The sequence below is a fragment of the Acanthaster planci genome, linkage group LG09, assembly GCF_054643075.1.
Source record: "Acanthaster planci isolate LZ-2023a linkage group LG09, COTS_SCS, whole genome shotgun sequence".
Classification (NCBI taxonomy): domain Eukaryota; kingdom Metazoa; phylum Echinodermata; class Asteroidea; order Valvatida; family Acanthasteridae; genus Acanthaster; species Acanthaster planci.
This window is the reverse complement of record NC_141785.1, coordinates 18,950,351-18,972,954: the sequence shown is the minus strand read 5'-3', so window position 1 is coordinate 18,972,954 and position 22,604 is coordinate 18,950,351. Positions and strand designations below refer to the sequence as shown.

General features: G+C 41.4%; 2 protein-coding genes across 3 annotated transcripts; one reads left to right on the top strand and one right to left on the bottom strand.

Moving 5' to 3' along the window:
* The first annotated feature begins 808 nt into the window (after nt 1–808).
* On the top strand, nt 809–16,505 carry LOC110976571 (dehydrogenase/reductase SDR family member 11-like). Of its 2 annotated transcripts, XM_022229950.2 has the most exons (9): nt 835–938; nt 3,677–3,768; nt 10,342–10,506; nt 10,851–11,081; nt 13,748–13,842; nt 14,135–14,261; nt 14,371–14,469; nt 15,064–15,129; nt 15,319–16,505. In XM_022229950.2, the coding sequence occupies exons 3-9, from the start codon at nt 10,357–10,359 to the stop codon at nt 15,358–15,360; spliced, it is 810 nt and encodes a 269-aa protein (XP_022085642.2). In that variant the 5' UTR covers nt 835–938; nt 3,677–3,768; nt 10,342–10,356; the 3' UTR covers nt 15,361–16,505. The 2 variants fall into 2 exon arrangements, with proteins under 2 accessions (XP_022085641.2, XP_022085642.2); XM_022229949.2 differs by lacking the exon at nt 3,677–3,768 and having other exon boundaries at nt 809–938.
* A 142-nt stretch (nt 16,506–16,647) lies between these two features.
* Nucleotides 16,648–22,548, bottom strand: snrpd3 (small nuclear ribonucleoprotein D3 polypeptide). The gene is made up of 2 exons (XM_022229952.2): nt 22,070–22,548; nt 16,648–18,155 (listed from the first exon to the last, which is right to left on the bottom strand). The coding sequence occupies exons 1-2, from the start codon at nt 22,380–22,382 to the stop codon at nt 18,082–18,084; spliced, it is 387 nt and encodes a 128-aa protein (XP_022085644.1). The 5' UTR covers nt 22,383–22,548; the 3' UTR covers nt 16,648–18,081.
* Nucleotides 22,549–22,604: the final 56 nt, after the last annotated feature.

Genomic DNA, 22,604 nt, shown 5'->3' with positions numbered 1-22,604 from the left:
AATGCATCATAGGTTGCACATGCATTTATTTGTTTAGTGTATACATATTTCGTCTGCAAAAAAACAGGTCTCTAAATACGTGTATCGTCGTTAATATCTATATTGCTATATTATGTCTCACAATATTATTTTTTGAATACCTAAAGTCTTAAATAAGTCAAGTTCAAAATCAGTTCCTTACCCACAGTCATTTAATTCATTTTAGTAACCTCGTTTGCTAGATAACCAAGTTCCAAAATACAGACACATTTGAGAATATATACAGTAACAAATACCTACCTTTCTATGATCTCCTAAGTGAAAAAAATTATTAATACAAAAATTCAGAATAGCTAAATTCTTGAACGACTGAAGTTTCAAATAAGTCAGTTACTTAGTAATTTAGTTATTTAGGTATTGAGTTATTTCGAATGCTATTTAACTCAGCTCCTTATATACATGTAAGTGAATATTTCAGAATATCATCCCTAAAATCTTATTTTTTAAATGTCTTCATTCCTAAATAACTAAAACTCTAAATACCAGAAATTTTTGAATACCTAAGTTCCTAAATAGCTTCATGAAATTTAATAGTTTCATGTACGCCTAATTTAGCTACTTAGAAATGAAGTTTATAGTTGTAGTATTTAATTACTTTGTCTGCTGCATGAATGAGTTCCGACATACACAGTCATGAATATCTAATCTCCAAAACGACTAATACTCCATCTTCCAATTAGAGTTTCCTATTATTGAGTTATATAGTGCAGGGAGCTCATTTATGAATAATTAATTAGGTATTTACTTCCTTGTGAGCGGATTGGCTCATAAGCCTGTCATGCGGTACTAGACTGTGCACAAGAAGATTGCCAGTGTGCACAGCCACAGGGCCATCGCCACTGCCTGGGAAAATCCTCAAACCAAGTGTATTCCCCTGCAAAACTGCCTGCCTCCCCAGGGTGAGTTGTCTATCTCCACAAAGATTGTAGATGTTGTTGAGCCTATTACTTTACTCAGACACTTATTAATTGCTGCATACGTCTTGCTCAAATGTGCAACAGAAATCCTTGTCCGTTTGCTCAAGCCAGACATAATGCATAACGTCATGTACATGAACATGTACAAACACATTATTGCTCCATGGTTTCCCGGCCCGCCGGTTGAATGAGATATTCATGGCTGTATGTGTACTAGGCATGAACATACAGCTGACCTTTGACATTTCATCAATCACATACGTTATACATGCATATGTAGCGGGCATAATATGATAATCACAGCACCTGCTTACATTATTTATTTGTTTACTAGTTTACGCATTTTATTATCAGCCAACCAGTGAGAATTAATTCGTTTCCGGCTGAGATAGCGAAAAGGTTTCGTACGCTGTACGAAAATACAAATATCCTCACTTTAGCTATGAACGTCTCATTTAGAGCGCCCCCATTTGGTATAAACTAGGCAGGCCAACGTAAAAGTCTCCTGCATTTTTTTCACTGTTCTCGTTGATTGTGCATAGCTTGTTAAAACGTGGATTTGTGAAAAGCATGATCTAAGGACAACTTAGATCAAATATTCTAGAAATATGCACGAAGAATTTCATGTGAGCACAGGCATCTTTGAAATCAGGACTGCAGTGTAAATTGTCTCACTGTTTACGCAATGGGACAGCCCACACGAGTCATGCAACAACTTTGTTCACACGGCTTATGAGAGTTTAAGTCATGAATATTCATCTCCATCAGAGAAACATGTGAACACTGCACTTTATAAAATTACTGTTCATCCCCCATAATTTCACATCTAGCTCGCTTTCTAATTATTTGAAGTAGAGTATTACGGCGGTGGTTTGTGGACCTAAAAAAATCTTGGTTGTTATATCAATTTCTCCAGGCCCTGCTGGGTAAAATGAGCAATAGAACCATACTTGGACAGCAGTTCTGGTACATGTGTCACCAAGATGTGGATGTATGGGGTCACATGAGTTGTCTAGTAGATAGATGTGAACATATTTAACCATGCTTTACTTCTGGTCTTGAAATTGCACACTTCATCTGGTGTAAATGTGCCATGTTCACTGAGAAGAGAGATACACAAATCATTCATCTCATCCAATAAAAATTGAAGGTCATCAATTTTACAGAGAAGATGAGTCAGTTGACTGTTTTAATTTATGCAATGAAGGTGGGTCTTCACAAATAGCAGTATAAGCTTCCGGTAAGCTTTGTCAGAAATCCGAAATTTATCTTTTATAAAGATTAAATTGTGGAGTTGTGACAAAGAGCGTGTACTCTCTGGAGATAAATTCAGACTTTGAATTCCACCAGTTTCTGTATTAAAGTAAGCTTTTCTACTTGAAAACTACAGAATTCAAGAAACTTTAAAGGCTGCTTGCAGTCATCAGTCATTCTTGTCTTTAACCTGTGCTGGTGAGCTCTACTGTACCTGTGCCGTGCAGCTTTTTTCTGTCCTCTGCACCTGTTTATGATATACTTAACAACAGTGTTTATACGATGAAGATCTGCAGCTCTTGAAGAAAATAATTAGTAATTAACCACAAAAATAAATAAAGGGCCTAGCTTGAAGATGTGTTGAAGTTGGGGATGACTTGTCCTGGCTTCACTTGGCAATAAGCTGGGGAGCTTGCAGTTAAAGGACTTGCAGTTCAAGGGGGCTTGAATGAATTCCCAAGATCATTGGCTACGTGCAGATGGTGTGCAGATGGTGTGCAGGGCTCGATTGCACAGTCTCTCCTTCCCCGGCTTGAGTAAATCAGGTGTGAGGAACACAATGCATGTGACTCCCCTCCAAGTCACTCACTGTCCAGCAGTATATGCAGCTCAATAGGCTCACTGATGTTACTCTAGTGCCTCAGTACTAGTGGTGTCTTTGCCTAGAGCAGGACAGGGACGAATTTGTAATTGTGGCAGGTTCAATGCAAGGAGAGATCACAGAGACAACAGAACAGTCTCTGTCGAGTCCAGTAGCCAAGTGAAGTGGAAGGTCACTGGCCAATGAATTTATCTGCTCCTCCTCAAGGACTCTTGTGGTTGGTTGCAAGTTCTGCTACCAACCTGCCCACACGCGCTGCCGAGCAATCTATACACATTTCTAAGAAACTGCATGACCTAACTTTGAGGAGTTAAAATTTCAGAAAAATGGGGGGGGGCACAAAATTCATCCTAATACACATATAAAGGGTGCAGGCCACTAATTCAAGTGAGAGTTTCTGGCAAGCTCATTAGCATTAAAAGTGCCCCCCACAGTATCTTTTGAAAAAGGAGATTTTTTGGCTCCAAAAATGGTGAGATTGTGTAAATCGTTGCCAGGTCAACTCCCTGGGTCTTTGAGCTTTCATATGAGAGCACAATGGCTAAAAACTAAGGTTGAAAAATAGTCCTACGTGCCTGAGAAAGTTGAGGGTTGTCCCTTTTGGGGGGATGATTTTATTTTGTGGGAATAATTAAAAATGTAATTGGTTAACCCCCACAAAAATTGAAAACAAATTGAAAGATTAGTGACCAGACAATAATTTCATTTGTGTTTAGTGGACTGTACCCTGGAGTAAAAAGCAGGTGTGTTGTATTTTTGACAACGACGTGAAAAACAGCATTGTTGATACTACATTTTATAGCGTCTAGTAGCCAGTCTTAGGAATCATTGGAATGAGTTATATATACAAATACTTTTAATGTAGGCCTTCTGAGGTAACCTGCAGACTGATGAGCTTCTGACCATTGCTGTGTTTTGACCACTTTTTGTCTTCAAGTTCGTTGAAGTTGGTACTGGGTGAGTTTTTGTGATGTGTAAAATACCAAATTATAATCATTTGTAATTATTTCTAAAGCTGCAAACGATCATGGGTTTCATAGAAATGCGCAACAGTAATTTACTGGTTTTATTTCCCACTGTTGTATTCCCAGGTTTCTTTTTCCTGTATTTAAATTTGTCAATGACACACGGCTGAGATAAATAAACAACTGAAGCAGCTCAACTGGAGCGATCGTGTCATATCACCATTTAATTGAGGAGTTCCCTGCAGAGGTACATCACCTCACCCCCCTTCTGAGACTTGCCTGGTAGGACCACTTGGTTCTAACAACACCCCGTCAACCAACCCCCATCATTACATGTACATTATTAATTTAGATATTTAGTTATTCAGGAATATGTTATTTTAATAGGTGTTTTACTAAGGTCCGAAATAAGTTTTTATTGAATAATATCTAAATACCCATCTTCCTAATTATACAAATTCCTGCGTGACTCAGGCTCTAAATATCTAACTAAGTTTGTAAATAACTCAATTCCTACATAAATGAAGTCTGAAATGATTTCTTTACTTTTGAATCTCGTTACTTAGTTATTTTTATACTATTTACTGATTCTGTCTCCTCTTTCACCGAGTTCCCAAATACGTATATACAGGTTTAAATATCGAAATTGCTGAATGATTTAAGCCTTTAATACCAATATTTCTGAATACCTGAAGTCCTAAATAACTCGGGTTTCGAACGGGGAGAATCAACATTGTTCGAGAGAAAGATTCTCACTCCCACTTTCTGTGGAGTGGATGGAGAACATCTAGAACAAAGATGGCGGATATAGGCACATACTGTAATTAATGTTGGCTTTGTTACATAAACTAGAAAACGGTCACAGTTAGGAAAATGAAACCCAGGGCAAATACTCGTGGCTATTGGAGAGAATTATCCCTGACCATTTTATACATATGTACACTGTACTTAATTGGACGTCATTTACGGCCTTTATTATTATATTGCTCAGGTTTGAACCTTTCCTGTCCACCATGGAATTGACGGTCTGTGGACATCGGAAATTGATAGGGATATTTGAGGATTTTATTTTATTTAAGATGGTATAAATGTCATGCCATCTTTTCATTTGGTGTCAAAATGGCGACTGCTATCTTGACCTTCAGCGTAGCTGCACTCCTTTTGCACTTCGGCGTTCGTAATCAACGACCCAAGAACACTGTTCGTGAGTCCCATGAAAATGGGGTTTCGAATACGCCCCTTAAATCAAGACTTACCCTATCCTGACCTTACCACTGAGCACTGAAAATGTTAGTCCTCCGCAGCGCAATTTATTTCTCTCGATAAGTTTGGTTGTGTATCAGGGGCTTTGTACCGAATTGAGCGACAATTTCAAATTAACATGTCGGCGCGATAAAAGTAGTTATCTGGGGTACTTATATTATTAAGTGGGGCATTCAATAGTAATCTATAGTTCCTCGGCTGTATGCGGCGCATGTAGGGGGGGAGCTTGCCCACACGGCGGATATTTATTTATTTATTTTTCAACTGAAATACCTCATAGGTGAGTAGGAAAGAAACTGTTCAGTGTATTATTCATCAAATTAATGGGCTATATTTTTTTCTCCCCCATTGTCATGTTGAATGAGCCCGAAGTGCATTTGCTTTTGAATTCCTCCCCCCGCACCAAAGGCTGGATTCGCCATTGCGCATTACACATGTACACCGCGCTAATGTTCGTGAATGAGTCTTGCACAGTAGTTTCCTTTAAGTATACGTCAGCGGTTTAAGAGGACGGCACCCGATGGTTACAGACCAGTAAATTAGCTGCCATACTAACAGTGATAAATATTCCCACTTCAACAAATCAGGAAAATACTCATGACTTTAACAGGTGTTCAAGACACAAATCAAATTTAAGCTCACTTTCTCAACTCCATTTTTCTTTCAATTTTCAGTGGCTTAACGTATGAATTTTGAAGATATTTCTCTCCAGAGAAAATCACACTGAAAAAATGAGGCCCATCGCCATTTTGAAAAACGGATGCCTGCACTCCAGACGTGGGTATTACCTACGAACATCTCCATTGCAAAACAGATGCTTTTAGATATACAAGCGTTCCTGCCCCTAGGATTCCATCCTCCCAGTCCACCGCGGTACTGCGCCACGACTCTAATAGCAGAGAATTTGACAGCCTAGCCTATACAAATCGTGATTCGGTCCGCGCAGGCAATTTTGGGTCCATTTACTGGCCTGCAACTTCGGTTGCTGGCAGTGCACGGCATGCACAGTGCAACTGATCTGTGTATCTAACGTGCATGCGTGACAATTGGTTTTCAATTGCGTGTGTTGAAATTGGGACCAGGCGACAAAACTGTCACGGACGTTGACGTTCCGTGTCTTTTTCTGTGTTCGCACCATCAAGCTGTTGGTGAGTAGCGTCATATTTGGCCAAGTTAACTTTTTGCGGCGGAATTTTTATAGATTAAGAATGCCACAATGGGGGGGTTGTTCGCAATCGCAAGCCGAACTCGAACACTCATAATCCTGAATGGTCGTATTTGCACCATGTAGGCGGTTGCACGCGCCTGTGAATGTTACGTAAGCTAGTTCACCGCAATCGCAGTGTGCAGTGTGTCACCTTCGGTACCATTTACGTGTTCAGATGTATTGTAATTTGTAGGCCTACTCTATTACTTTCGATGTAAGTATTGTTGCGTTGTCTACTATATCAAGTGGATGGTAGCATGGACTTTACTAGTATCTACGGGATGTGATATTTGGGGTCAACAATTTATTAAAAGGTGGACCAGAAACAAGAGGTTTGGGTATAGTTGGTTTATTGCTCCTACTTCTCCTCATTAAAGTTCAATGGGGGTTTGAAAAAGACTTAGCTTAAGATAATTTCACACATTAAAAGGAAAGTTATAGAGAGGCGAAGTTGTATACCAGTATTACTGAACAACGGTTTGGCAGGACCATTGGAAATGCAAGTAGACTGGTCGGGTACGGTACAGCTAGGTAGCATCGCACAACTACACGTAAGCTTGTAAGAGAGGCCTGTGGGGCAAAATAGCCTCGCTCAAATTGTGATGCTAATATATTAAGGTATGATGCAATACAGTAGGCAAGCTTATAAGTGAGGCTTGTTCGAGCCTTCTGTTTGCCAATTTTCTTGACGCTGACTAGCGTCACTTATAGGTGTGCCACTGTATCGCATCATACTATAATCTATTAGCATCACAGTTCTTGCAGGCTATTTTGCTGCACAGGCCTCACTTAAAAGTAGCGGTGGGTAGTCGGGATCGGGTGCTGTAGACTAGGCTACACTCATCCGGCCGGGCCGTGTATGGTGGGAGCTGTTCCGGACCACAACAGTGTTAGCTGGACGGGGCCAGCGCCAGTATGTACCGACCGCTCTGCCGCTCAGACCACATTGTGATGAGCGCAATGATAGAATCGCCGCACTATGTACCGTTGGCTCAGCGTAGAGACGGAGAGGACCGCGACAAGTTAACAGGACAAGGGTGGTGAGGGACTCGTGGGTGTCTCGCCCGGCAATCGGTTCGGACGTAGCGGTGACGGGCCGCTACGACTTCCCCTAGCACCCTGGGCTAGTTCGCACCGCTTTCGCATCGGTCCAAGCTAAGCTACCCAGGCATTCATTATGGTCACATTTCTTCGCCAAAAGAACGGTTATACCGCACTTCTGTCGGACAGGGTCCAACAGCCGCACTATGAATAGGTTTCGCTCTCGCAGCAAGGATTTGGTCAGCAGCACCTCACCGATGAGCAAGGAAAATCTGCTCTATTTATAGAATTCTAGAGGCTTAGGAATTAATAAAATGTGAGTGTCGCTGAACAGCTCAACTAATGGGAATCTTCCATCTCAAATGGTCACATGACTTCCTGGCAGAGTCGTGTGCAACCTGGCTGTTATTTGGTAAGAAATAAAAATTTTATAACTGAGGTCAGGGCTTGCAATACGTTACTTAGTCTTTCTGCAGGGTTGAGTTGCAAGGAATTACGAGCCTCTTTTTGAATTCTTTGTAATAGCATGGGTTTTTCTTTATCATGTTTCCCTTTTCAATTTGTCATGTCTGTGCATGGCTGAATGGCTGATGTAGAGAATAAATTATTGATGTTATGATTACCGTATGGCACTTCCTACCTCATTTGCTATTTGACTTCACATGCTGTGGACTTTGAAATGATCTTCCCCTTCCTGTCCCAACATACATTTATCAGTTGTTGACCGCTGTGGTTTGGGACATGACGTTTTGAACACCCAAGGGACGCATAGCGCACACCACAGCGGTCAACAATTGTTTTGTCATATCTCTGTCATGAATTTCTGAATTTCAGAAAAACGATGGACCTACTGTCAAACTGTACAATTGACCTATAAACAGACGTAAACATGATCGTCTGCAAATGCACTGTTCCTCACTTCCTTCAATTGCGTAAACTTTAATGTGAAACTCGTGCGGGTACCAGTGCGCCCTTTCCACCGAAGTGATCAAAGGCGCATTACACTGAAAACTTATTTGAAACCAAGCACAAAAAAAAAATAAATAAAAGACAGATACAGCTGTGTGTCATTAGCATAACAATGAATGTTAGGCAGATGGTGCTCAATGATGTCAAATAATCTAGAAGCATAAATAGTAAATAAAAGTGGTCTTAAACATAATCGCTGAGGAACCCCACAGTTAAGTTCGAACGTTTTTGACAGGGTTCCTTGAATAGACACGCGTTGGCTTCTACCTGACAAATAGGATGTAAACCAATCCAAAGCTTTGCCTAAAACTCCAGCTTTCAACTGCAGACGTTTCAGCAAAATGTCATGATCAACCGTTATCGAAGGCTGCACTGAGGTCTATAAGAACAAGTAAAGTCACATGCTGAGAGTTCATCTTCAGCAATAAATCATCTTTTACCTTCAAAAGGGAAGTCTCCGTACTGTGATGTTTTCCTGTAAGATGATTGTTGAACTGGAAACAGACAATGTTTGGACATGTGACAATGCAGATGGTCATACACTGCTTTCTCAGTTAGTTTGGATATAAATTGTAAGTTACTGATTGGCCGATAGTTTTCAACAAATCGGGTCAAGCTTGTCCTTTTTTAGCAAAGAGCAAATCAAAGCTTCCTTTCAATCATCAGGAAATGTACCAGTCTCAAGAGATAGGTTGATCATTTTAGTTAATACAGGAAGCAGAACGTCAAGGCACTCACCCACCAAACTGGTGGGCATTGGATCTAGGGTACAGGACTTCTTTGAAGATTTAACAAAAAGCTGCTTTACCTGTAACTCAGTCAAGGATGTAAATTGGTCAAACAATAAATCACTAGATAATGTTTCTGATGTGAAGAAAGATTCTCCAGCAGGTGTATTAAAAACTAAGTTGTCAAGTTTGGCATGAGTATTTGATATCTTTTCCACAAAGACGTTACCCATATCATTAGCCGAAGTCAATTTATTAGTAAATGGAGGAAGAGGAGCGGTAACAGAGTGCCTAAGCAGTAATTTTGACGCCTTAAATAATTTCGCTTGATCAGAGCTATTATTATCAATAAACTCTTTGTAAAAATCGAAACGAGTCTTGTTCAAGAGAGAAGTGACCATATTTCTATGCTGTTTGTAACCTAAAAGGTCGCAAGCGTTGTTGGTTCGCCGCCACTTCCTTTCAGCTCTCCTCTTCAGCTTCAACGCCAACCTGATTTCTTGATCAAACCAAACAAGTGGGGCCTGACAGGAACTGCCTTCGACTTCAGTGGGGCATGTTTTTTCCGATGGGCTACACACAACAACAAAATCTCGTACAACATACTTGTACAACAAATTATACAGTGGCCATGTGCAGTTTTCACATTTTAAGCATTATTATTGAAAAAGCAATGTATTTCTTTCAAAATTTATGTCATTGATAGGCCCTATATTATTGTAATTCTTTTTAATGGAGGCGTCCAAAGTATTTTAAAAAATTAACCATGGGTATATGTGGAAATATAAGTTTGAGTGATGAGAAGGTACACTTTGAAATATAACAAAATAGAAAATAAGATTTCGTGACTTTCCAGATGGGAATTCCCCTTCTAATTTCCTTCAGCTTTCGCAAAGTTTTACCCTTTAAGACCTTTTAATCGCAAAAATATAAATAAAACTCATATGGTTTGTGTGCCTCATTTTAACCTCGTATGCAATATTTTTCCCAACAAAAAATCTCACATATATTAATTTAGCTATCTAACTTTATTAAACTACGAAATCTGTGTCAATGAAAGTTAGCATTGAGGGGGAAATGAAAGATTCAAAACGAACCCCAACTTTAGACGCGTTTTTTTCGAAATGTCAGAAACTGAGATAGGTCAGATCGTGGTGCAATAAACGACGTGTTCAGAAATTAAACAGAAATGAGCCTTTTTTTTTATTATTCTCAAGTGTTGTAACTTGAAGACACCTGTTGATGTGCGTTCTCTGTGTAAGAAAAGGGCACTGGTTACGTTGCAACAGTTGCAAAAGGAGTTCATACCACTTAAGAGTATTTACATCATTCAAACAATTTTTCTCTACCGTCTCAGAACCGTTTTATCACCATGGCCAGCAAAGAGGGCATGCTGAGATGGAAGGGACGTGTTGCCTTGGTAACAGGTGCCTCTTCAGGGATTGGTCAATCCACCGCGAGGGCTCTTGCCAAACACGGCATGAAAGTGGTCGGCTGTGGCAGGAACATCAAACCAATTGAGGTCAGGAGGGGATGACGCATGGCTGCTTTTCAAAAACTGCATGAAGTTTGTGCACTAATTAAGCATTCAGTGGATAACCCCTTGGGTCTTCTGCATAATATGCTTCCCCTCTTGAACATGCCAAGATCTTCTGCCACCATGAATTCCAGTTTAGGTTAGCCAAGAGACGAGCCTAATTATTTGTAATTTAGAGTTATGTTTTCAGCATGCATGGACAATAGCAGTCCGAGTACATGCATCATCCGTCAATCAGACGGAAACTGTTGCTTGTTTCCAGTTTTCTGCAGATCTATCAGTTTCTTAAACAAATTGGCCACTTTTCTGTTAATTTTCGAACTTTCCAGGAGGACGCTAAGGCGTTATTAGAAGACAGCACTGTCACTGGCTCCCTGCATGCAATCAAATGCGATTTGACGCAAGAGGACGAAATCCTGGCAATGTTTGCTGAGATCAAGGAGAAGTTTGGTGGTGTAGACGTCTGTATCAGCAACGCAGGACTAAGTCATTCCGGTTCAATAAATTCAAGAATGGGCATACTGAATGGAGAGACGGCCAAGTGGCGAGACATGCTGGACGTAAGTCCTACTGGATCATTCAGATGTTGCGTGTAGCCACTATAGGAATTCTTTAATTTGTGGAATTAAATTACTGACGGTCCTTTTCGCGAGAGTCCGATCCAGTAAGCCCCTCCCTGTGTACACGTGGGCACCCAGTTCGTGCTTCTTTCCAGTGTGCCACAGTGTGGGTTCCAGCCGCGCACGTCGTACACGCGTACGCGCATGTGTCGGACTTTTGAGCACGCATTTTGGGCATTAGACTTGACTCAAGTTGGGATCTCTGTGACGTCTTCGTTAATGCTTTGGACACATATTGAGACCAAAGATAGTATAGCTCATTAACATGTATTGCGCTATGGAATTCCATATATCTGCCGTCGCCCGTCGTCCGTCGCATTTTGCTTTTTGTTGTGTCCCAATTCTGCTATTTACCAGTTCCAAACATGCCATTTTCCGTCGTGCATCGCCCGTCGTACATTGCGCGTCGTCGTATTTAAATTAGGCCTTTAGTCAATGGGTTCGTTCGATTAGCTTACACGTGTAAGTCAAACTTACACGAGAGCGTTCGTTTAGCCATCACGTGACGTTCGTGCCTGCCCCGGGTGTCAGCCACCACTACCCCAGCTGGCGAGCGGGTCTCTGGAGGCTGCCCGAGTGTAATGACGTCACGGATGGACTGTTCGAGCATGAACGTACATGATGAAACGAGGCGGGGACTTGACCTTTTTCCCAGAATGCCTTGGAAAACACGCTGCAGCGTTCGATAAGCCTCATTTTGAGGCTTTCCTTGAGTGTAACACTGGTGTTTTCAGGGAAGCTAATCGAACGCACCCAGTGTGTTTACGCGCGACACAAATGTACGCGTGCGTGACGTGCAGGAGAATATGTGGGTGCGAATGTGTATCTTATGAAATACGCGTTCGATTCTTTTACCTTTATGTATATTGTGGCGCCGCGCCCCTCCGACGAAGGTGAGGGCGCCCTCCTCCTCGAGGCGCGGCGCGTCGGATGGCACGCCGGAGAGTCCCTGAGCGGCTAGGGACGAGTCCGGTGGGACCCAAGTATGCCGTCCCCCAAGAAAGTTGGTCTTCTCCGAGACGATGGCTAATTTGATTGGTCGAAACTTAATGACGTAACCCGGACAAACCTGACTTGAAATAATCTCCGCCTGGACACCTGACTTATATACAACAATTAATAAGCGGCTGGTTTATTCATCAACGCACGCAACCAATGTACCAGCAGAGGGCGCTATTGACGGGGAGACTGTGTGATTAATTATGCGGGACTGGACTTCGCCCAGAGCAGCGAACACCGCAATTAATTGTGGGCATCCAGTGCCGAATCAGGGACTTTAGCAAGTCTACGGGGCTTAGGGCTGCGCTACACGCAACTCACGTCACGTCACAAGATAGCAATCCGCCCTAGCATCGGCCGCAAGCTCCTATCAGGAGCTATACCACACCACCAATTAGCCCCTAAACCTACCGAGCGCCGCAACGACACACGCACCACTCGGGACTTAGGCACAGTCACACTAGGCTAGGTGACTTTAACCCTTGCACAGGATTCTTGACCCTTACCTAGGATCAGCCCTTGATCAAGACGACGAAACTTTGCCTAGTCTAGTTGTGCATACCTTTTATAGCCTTCGTGCTGCTGTGACCACGCCCACGTGACCAAGCAGTGACTTTCGTTGCCCTATCGCACTACGCACAAGGCGGAGCCTATGCGCGGCGCTAGCGCTCGCTTAACACACAGCTATGCGCGTGTAACATCTGCCTCTGTTATATACTGGGCAGAGCGCCATCAATAACTTTGTACCGTGCCTAGCGCCCTCTGTCACGTCACAATATTCATCCTGAATGGCCAGTCAGTGTCATTTCGTATAGTGTCATTTCGTATATGGTGTAGAGGTTGGGATCGGCCTATCCGCCTCGCATACATAAAAAACTGAAGTGACGTCACACTTACGAACCGGATATTTGTTTATATAATTATGCTCCCAAAATACAACTTTTTGCTCTTCGGTACTGCTATCACTTCTTTTCAAAATGTTGCAACCGCATCGTTTTGAATCCCCAGATTAAATGGCCAGATTAAGTAACTAAAGGATTTTTTTTTTTGCAATCAAAAAATGACTTCATAGAACTTCATGGCTAGAATTCTTCAACTGTGCGTATGAAAATTCCCTAAACCGAGGGGTGAATTTACCCATAATTTTGAAATGTTTAGTCGAGCGCTGCGCAGATCACGAAAACCCCAGTAGTTTTGAATAGGATCTGGTGGTCTATGCGGTTATGTCGTCTGTGACCCGCCCCGAGCTGAAGTGCACCCTCTCACTGGCGAAAGACAGATGGTACTGTTTTCCAACCAGGTTCTTGCAGACTAAATTCGTTGTGCGTACTCAGCGTGCTCCGCGTTGAACGCACATAATACTAGCGTACCTATGCGGTGAGTGCACACCAACTGACGGTCAATTTTATTTCAAAACTCGCCCTCTTTTATTCCTGCTCGGAGCGGATTGATAGCTCTCCTGTTCGGAGAACTAGTTGTCTCTCCTTGGTTGTGATGTTCAAGTAGCCATTATTATACAGTTAAATTTCTGAAAACAAGCACGGTCAGAATCTGTGTGGGGATCATGTGCACTCCATCCGAGTTTTTTTCTTGTGTGACTACTACAGGTCAATGTTTTAGCTGTGGCCATATGCTGCCGAGAGGCTGTAAAACAAATGGAGGAGAAAGGGGCAATGGATGGTCAGCTGCTAGTGACCAACAGGTAGATTGGACACTGGCAAAGAGTAGGGGGTGTTAAGTTCAGGTGGATTTGTTTGAAATCAGATCGTGATATTTCACGTTTTTTAAGCCGTACTGGTTTTCTGTCGCGGGATTCCTTCATGAAATTCTTTGTTCTCTTGAAGAACCTTAAGAAATTTCGCAGTTTAATATAAAATGTAATTCACATTTTCTTTTAGATTCTTGAAAATTTCGGTAAATGCTTGTGGCACATGATCATCTGCACTTGAGAAACTTCCCTGCGTGAATGTCAGATTTGTTTTCTTCATCTGCAGCATGTCTGGCCACCGATTGACCTCGATGGAAACCCATTTTTATGCCGCCACCAAGCACGCTGTGACTGCTTTGGTGGAGGGTATCCGACGGGAATTGAGGGCCAAGAAGAATCACATTAGAATTGCAGTAAGAGTTTAACTTGATCCTTAAGAAGCTGTCAGATTTTGAAAATCGACTTCTCTACTGGAGATAAAGCTTATACTGAATGTAATCCTTACTTTTGGACTTTTTACAGCAAGTCTCTCCTGGGTTAGTAGAAACAAGATTTCAAGAGCGCATGTATGCCAGTGGTGATCCTGAAATGACACGTGCTATGACGTACAAATCACTTGAGGTAAACCCAATTCTTTAAATGTGCACCACTGTCCAGAGGCAGTTTTGAAGATGGAAAACAGTGTTCTTTAACCCATTTTCTAATCCACAAAAGATGTCGATTATGTGAGCTCTTTTGAAAAGCCATGCAGTATGAATCAGTCATCTATGTGCTCACAGAGGTTTTTTTTTGGAGTAGCAATTACTTTGTTACAACCCTTTCCCCTTCCTAAGCTGTGGGGGGACATGTTTTCCACTGTAGAGTTTCGTACACGTACCTATAAATGTAATACATTTTACCATGCCCCCTTGATTTGAAACAGACCAGATACATGTACATTTCTACTAAATGTTTTTTTTTTTCAAACCCAATCTCCAAAAACGTTGTTTGGAGAGGAATTTTATGCTACAGCCACTATAATATCGGGAAGTTTCAGCCCTGTAATGGTGACCATGTAAGCTACGGCAGAGTTCCCGTACCGCATCCGATATCACTGCAGCTGGCAACTAAACACCCCTCCTTGGAAAATGGAGGCTCCCATTGTCATATTCGCCAGCCTCAGCCAATCATTTTTAAATGTGTTCAACTGGATTTTTCTTTGTGTGTGGATGATAGGTCTTGACAGCAGAGGATATCGCTGACAATATGCTCTACATACTGCAAGTTCCACCCCATGTTCAGGTATGTTCATAACCGTCTTGTCAAAATGTTCTTGGCGCCATCATCAATGTTAAGTGTTAAATAAAAATCGAATCACTGCATATTTCTATTGGAAATCAAGTGTGCCACAATCAAGTGTGCCACTCTAATTTAGTTTGGCTGATTGAAGTAGCATCGGAATACATGTAATTACTGTATTTCTCCACACAGGTGCATGATATCCTCATCAGACCAACGGAACAGCCATTTTGAAAAACGTCCAGGGAACTAGAAGAACTTTCTTCCAAGATGGCCGTCTTAGTGTACTACAGTACACGTACCTAAAAACCCAACTGCAGTGTCAGCCTTTTGTCTGTGGTTCCCCAGGCACTGGAAGTTTTATATATAGGCCTATGCTCATTCGTAACATATTTAGCCCTGCAATTGCTGATTTTACACACATTATTTTAAAACACGAAAGTTTAGCACTGGCTCAGGCGAAACGGGATATTTTCTTTACTAACTTATTTACTTACAATTCAGCGCAGCTTGAATTGATACAGACTCTGTGGATAAATGTACATGTACAGTACATGTATATGCATGTAATGGGCCATTACTTTCACAGTATCTTGAACGTTGTTTTATAAATGCATGAAATAGGAATGCAGGTAAACGTAAACAGAGTGGAACAAAAACACTGCAATAAATACACACATGTAACATTCTGGCTAAAATATGAAATGTGTAAGTTTAACATCAAATCTGGATGAAGTTGTGATTGCTCATTTTATCCCAACATGTGTCCATGTAAAGTTGATACAGAATGCTTTTTTGAAGATTTTCATGTACATGTACTATACACGTATACTGGGAAAAGCTTTTATGAGGTAATGAAGGGTTATTTTCTTTTTTTTTAACTTCTGGAGTGCTTTTTTTTCACAACTTAATTTTTTTTAAGTATTAGAACAACTATTGTATTTCCAGTTTTGTTTAGTCTTGTATGGTTTATGGTCTTGTTTTAGTACCTGTTGCAAGAGTATTCATAAGGTTAATTGGGTTTGTGAGTTTACACAATCATGATCATATTCCAGGTCATTGATAACTGATGGGGCTTGACTGATTAAAATATCTGAAAAGAAATAATTGCAAGCAGAATCGTAGGTCTTTGCTTTGTTACTTAGTGACTTTGAACCCTCCTATGCAAAGACACATTCTTGACACAGTTGTCATATCAGTCAAAGTCAGTCATACATGTATTTCCCATATGTGTCTGTGTACTGAGGCAAATCAAGTGGAAGAAATTTTTGACTTTTTGATGGTTACAGCAGAAGGGGTGTTAACAAATATATAATCATGTAAAACATGGTGTCTCAATTGCTATTAATAAAGATGGAGTGTTACTTGGTTCACAAGGAGTCTTACGTAGTGGTTCATCTCTTTGAACTGGAATTTGATTGCAACTTGCACGACTACTGAACAGTTTGCAAATGTCGAAGATCACAAAATGCCACGCTGCCTCTCACTCAATTGAAAACATTTAAAACAAACATCTGAACGTCACATTTAAAAACAAGTTTCAATGTTATTAAGACTATGAACTTTAACCTACCATTTAAAGAAAACATGATAGAAATGTAATACAAAAAAGTTTCACATTCTACATTCCTAATAGTCTGTGGTTCTGGCCTGGCATCAGTAAACACTGAATAGCCAGAACTACCCATGGGCTGCTGGTGGTAACCCTCCCTAATCACACAAACTCCAACACTTTGGAAATCAAACTCCTATCTTTACAGTACCCAATTACAGACTCCAACAGTACTCTTGCTGCAACAGTGCCCAATCACACAAACTCCTACAGGTCTTTACCTGTGTGATTTTGTTTGATTGGGTACAGCAGGCCCACTGCACAGTACCTTCAAGTCTCATTAATGAAGTGTAACTACTGAACCACAAAGGTGTTCACTCCACAGCACCATTTCACGAGTCCTGAAACTTTTCAAGTCAACGATCTTCAAGATGCTGTGGGAGGTTTGGAAGGATTTAGCAGACTTGAAGGAGAGCCCATAAAATATTTACACTGGATTTGATGATCTTTGACATCTTGAAAACAACCGACTTCTAGTTTCCAGTACAGGTAAAAACTTTGAAAACCTCACAAGATTCCAAGGAAAAATGGTAAGGGACTTTGGGTTAAAATATTAACCTCCATATTTTTGCCTACACAGTAACAAACTTTCACATAGCGGATATGATACGAAACGGTTGGAACTGTGACAATCGAATTTGTCATAGAAAGTCAGGAATAGGCTACTTACAGGAAAACTGTTTTAACATTTTGGATTTTTCTCAACAGTGCATAGGACCTTGGTTTTCATTGAACAATACAAAACTGTGGCTAGGGTTCAGGGTCAACAAATTCTTTGCAAGGTGTTCACTATTCATTAGTCCTAACCCCCCAAGGGTTGCTGGCCCTAACCTTCCCCATTCACACAAAGTTAAACACCCATATGGGACTTTGTGCACAGAGGCTGTTGGACTTTGTTTTTCTGAGGTATGCCAAACCCAATGCAAAAGCCAGCTGTTATGGGCCTACCGGGCCTATCCCCACAGAATTAAACACTTTACTGCTGTTTAATTCCATGTGGTTGGAGATGATTAGGGTTAGGGTTGAAGCAACTTCCAATATATTTTTGAGCATCTATGCAAGGCTCAAGGTAAGTGCATTTTTATGTTTATTTGTTTCCAAGGCAGCCCACGATAAATTTCAAGGAATGTTTACTCTCCGTAAGTCCAACTCGCTGCATTCAATGACACTGTACACTGCCAGGTGAACCGCAGAACCTGCTCTTCACTCCAGGGGGTTTCCAAGGATGCGTTGATCACCAATATTCCAGCAGTACTGTATCTCTGAGGCTCTAGGCTCGGATGTACGCAGGTAGGTATCAAATACACTATTTACAGCATCAGCTAGGCAGAGTCTGTTCATTTTCACTTTCTCCGTTGGAAGACGTTGCCACGACCTCTGCCTCCTTCATTACCCCGACCTCTGCCCTTTGCTGCCGCTATGGAGGGAAAGTGTATTGTGCTTTAAATGATGGTGATGATAATTACAACATAAAAATTATATGAGGGTGAACTAGCACACATCTTGAAAACAGTATATGAGTAAATAACTGCAAGCACACAGTATTTTACTGAATCAAATTTAATTTCAATTAATTGAAACATTTTGACCAAAATGTAGAGAGGCTAATTGCTCTGAGCATTTGTAATTGTAGGCAATTGTACAGTTCTAACCAACCAAGGAAAACAAAACCTTTCTTCCATGCTATCAACCCTGTAAAATTCCGACCAAGAAAAAAAAAGAGGATTATTTAAAGAAATTCTGATGCGAACTAATTCTTTTTGCCAGTACCTTTCCCTGACTGACCAAGCCTTAGAATAGAATAAATTACAGACATCTTCAGAATAGGTTTAAAGCTTTGCCAAACTTTCACGGTGCATGTTAACCCTAACTGCCCAAAACCTGCCATACTCCAACAGCAGGTTTTGTGAGGTTTTGGCAGGTTTGGTACTGTACCTGAGGAACTTGTTGTTGAATTTTGTGAGACTTGGGATGAAAGGCCCAGGGAGACGGTGTTGGATTCTGTGTGAGTTGGGACACACAGGGTTCATTGTGTGCAGTGTCTGGCTTGCTGTACCAATTGTTGGACTATGCTTGATTTTGTCAGGTTTGGTACTGTTCAGTGCAAGTCATCCTATACTGCATAGACCCATCTATACCATATCACTCAAACTCCAACGGGCTCATTCTGTTGGAGTTTATCAGGTTTGGTACACTACCCTGCATGTACAAGTACATAGACAAGTACATGAACCTGTTGGATTTTGTGAGGTTCAGTATGCTTTCTAGTGCAGGAGCCTAGGGGGTTAGGGTTAAGTGTAACTTAATTGGACACTGTCGGAAGGGTAGGCCATATAAAACAATCTTGCCAATTTACACCCACCAGCGCCTGACCAATATTCCAAGAAAAGGCATAACACAATGAGCAGTGCTTTGCTTAAAAAAAGCCTACCAAATTCCATACCCTATTTTCAAAATCAAATTACGCCCTTATGGAACAAACACTTTGCGTAATTGCTTGTAGTAAAGTTAGCAATTTCATACAGGATCAACTAATAATGCACTGACAGAGATCGTCATGCATACCAGCTAGACACGTTCAACATGTAACCTACACTGTATCAAATTATCATTACTAAAATAGGCCTATCAAGCATTATTTTTATTGCAAGTGCAATTCCTGCAAGAAGGCAGCAGGCTTAGACAGGAGAACAATCAGACATGCAAGATCAGACAATCATCTGATGATCTGAACACTGATGAAGTGAGGGATCTGGGTGTCGGTCACTTTGCCCCATTTCCACTTTGCCCTATTCCTACTTCGCCCCACAGATTATCGTTCATTCTGTTCTTAAGTAACAGAGGCATAGGCCTAGATGCAACAAATAAACACATCGACGTTTGAGTACCCAAATAACGGTCAGAGAATCCAAATTGCCAAAACAGTGCTTCAGATTTCCCGACCGACCCAAACTTTTCAATGAAACCCTAACATTTCTATTGGCAAGTTAGAAAAAACAAATTTAATAAATATAAGAAAGACAAATAAATAATCCTGTTGTCTTCTCTATCTTCACAAACACCTCAGAACAACATTTTTCTCTTTAAAACGCTTGCGTTTACATGTTTTTCCATTTCCATTTGCAAAATCTGAAAAGCAACTTCTGCTAATTTCACGAGTTCTCTTCGTGTTTTGCTGTCACTGTTGTAAAAACACGTGCACAAAACGCTGGTTCCTGACGCAAAGCGTGATGGAGTGTGGCAAACAGTCTATTCATGTTGCGGCGACCGTACATGTGACCTCACGCATAAAAAAAAAATGATGTTGCAAGAATTCTTTAAGTTAATTCACAGAACTTAGTATCTTGTCTATGCGTGTGTTTTCTGTGTTCATGAGTTTAATTTTAGGTTATTTTGCTCATACTTGAAGCGAGCATGTTTCCACAAAATTTCCTGCCACGGCATGCCGAGGTTAATCCGATCGCCGGGGCACAGCTGTCTGGATACATTGACAATTATTAGAATGACGTCTACAGAATTGTGTATCGCTTTGAAATAAACTTGAAGAGGTTGAGAAATAAACGCTATGCTGCATGTAGTTCAACCATATGTATTAATTCACCATGGACAATGCAGTTGACATCAATTTAGCAAATGCCGTAGAATTTTCTATATACACATATAACTCCATGTCATTTGTGGAAATTGTGGAACTCCTCTCTCGACCATTTTTTGAAGAGGAGCACGGATGGGGCAAAGTGGAAATGGGGCGAAGTGGGTATTGGGCGAAGTGGGAATGAGCCGAAGTGGAGATGGGGCGATGTGGAGATGGGGCGATGTCGCGAAGTGGTTAGGGCGTCATGGAAATGGGGCAAAGTTACTGTAAAGCGTGGATCATATTGGATCCATAACAGGCCTAAGCAACATTTTGCGGGGTTCATTACCATTAGCACCCTGTTCCTTCAACCCTAACCCCCTTGGCCCTTTTTGCTAGGGCCCTCCTCAATCCTCCGAACTCCTCCAAAATTTCTTGCAAATGTTACTTGGAGGTGTACCTACTGCCTCAATCCTTCATAATCCTCAATCCTGCAATTCCGGTCATTATGTTAAGGCAGTGCAAATGGCAGTCTTGAGCAGTACGGTTGATTCCAAAGAAATATCGGACTGAATTTATGCATGACCAAGCAAAAACAACACTAGGTCTAACCCACAACCTTCAAGCATGGCATCCTTCGCAATCAACCATGCACTTTTGCCATTTACCCTCAAATCCTCCAAATCCTCCAAAACCACCCGAGTATTGGAAAACGGCCTATGCACACGGGCATAGATTGAGTTCGTTCAATAAGGCAACCCCGAAAATGGACAGAGCGCATGCATGTAGCCCGAGAGGGGTCCCTGGTATTGATGTACTCAACCATGAGCTGTTAACAAACAGACCAGTTGAGCAGTGTGGGGCATGTCGCTTCTTGGTAACCGCAGCGAAGGAAACCAATACCGAAGCGCAATTTTTTTAATGCTGACGTACACAAATGATTTATTGTGGTCTTATAGAAAAGGGACAGACTGAAACATGCCGACTTATGAGAAATGAATGACAACTGAACACCAGTAGCCCCTCTAGTAACACGCATATGTGCTCTGTCCATTTTGGGGGTTGCCTTATTGAGCGAACTTTACCGTTAATGTGTGTGTGGAAATGGCCGTTTCAGGTTGGGGCCATGATATGATATAATAATTAATGTCCATGATTTCCGGGTTGAAACTTGCTTTAATTTAATAATACATAGGCCTACACATTTTTTTTTGGTGGCTCTCGAGACACAGTAGTGATTTCGGTTGTTTATTTTATGAATGGAAAATGACGTCATCGCGATAATATCGGATGTCGCGATATTTTTTCATGATATATGCTTCAACCAGAGTTTGGCAAAAGAAAACCACCACTCAGTTGAATTGTGCCATTTTGTCTTTCGTCTTGTTACACAACTCAGGCTTTTTTGATTCATCAAAACTAAACTCCATCCAGCCTTTTTTCCAGGTAAGGAACCTGACTACATTTGCTTATTAAATTTTATCGTTCGTAGCTCTTCGGAGCAGTCATGCATACTGCCGTTTTACCCCAAAATTCCCTCAAAAACCGAAAGCCCTGTTCCCTTTTCTTTTTGATAATGAAAGAGGACATCACCAACATCTTGTTTAAATAAATTATTTCGAAAAAGTAGAATTTATTCCCTTATAACAGGGACAACTAAACAGGGTGCTAAAGCCTGGTAATGAATCCCCATTTTGCCACGTTTCCCGGGGTCAGATTTTTTGTTTTAACTTTTAGGCCTAGGCCTATAGCTATACCTTGCGCACGTAGAATAGCCGATTTCCCTCTTCCTACTGTGCTTCCCTTGTTTCCAGCTTTCTTGAACATCGGTGCATTCTTCAACATGTCCGGCAGTATAAGAAATCTGATTTTGCTCCCTCGGATAAAGACATGTTCCAGCTGAGCAACCCGTCCGTCTCTGTACGTTACTGTGATGTTTGTCATTTGGCAGTTCATGTTGTCTTCGGCTTCAACTAACTTGCCCCGGTACACCTCCCCGGTATTTGTCTCACAAGTTACAATGTGACCCTCTGCTTCGTGCAAAACCTTGATAGGAACACCAATCGACATCTTGCTCTCAAGCCTAGCAAAACTTTCTGCCAAATACACAAATCTTCGGATCGATGGAAATGGATTTAGCACAACCCCACTCCCGCTCAAGTAATTGCGCTGAAGAAAACACGTTTAGCGTACGTTTGATATCAGCGGTGACAGAAGGCAAAATGTCCTTCCTGAAATTGTCGTTTGGCAGCGTTAATCAACGTTAAAGATACTTGGGGTTGTTTTTTTCGG

Bases quoted from the DNA above. Each gene is read 5' to 3' on its own strand.
- LOC110976571 (XM_022229949.2), top strand. From the start codon at position 10,357: ATGGCCAGCAAAGAGGGCATGCTGAGATGGAAGGGACGTGTTGCCTTG. The intron at 14,470-15,063 runs GTAAACCCAATT...TGTGGATGATAG, and splicing joins TGACGTACAAATCACTTGAG to GTCTTGACAGCAGAGGATAT. The intron at 15,130-15,318 runs GTATGTTCATAA...TTCTCCACACAG, and splicing joins AAGTTCCACCCCATGTTCAG to GTGCATGATATCCTCATCAG.
- snrpd3 (XM_022229952.2), bottom strand. From the start codon at position 22,382: ATGTCGATTGGTGTTCCTATCAAGGTTTTGCACGAAGCAGAGGGTCAC. The intron at 18,156-22,069 runs GTATAGCTATAG...TTCCCTCCATAG, and splicing joins GGCTATTCTACGTGCGCAAG to CGGCAGCAAAGGGCAGAGGT.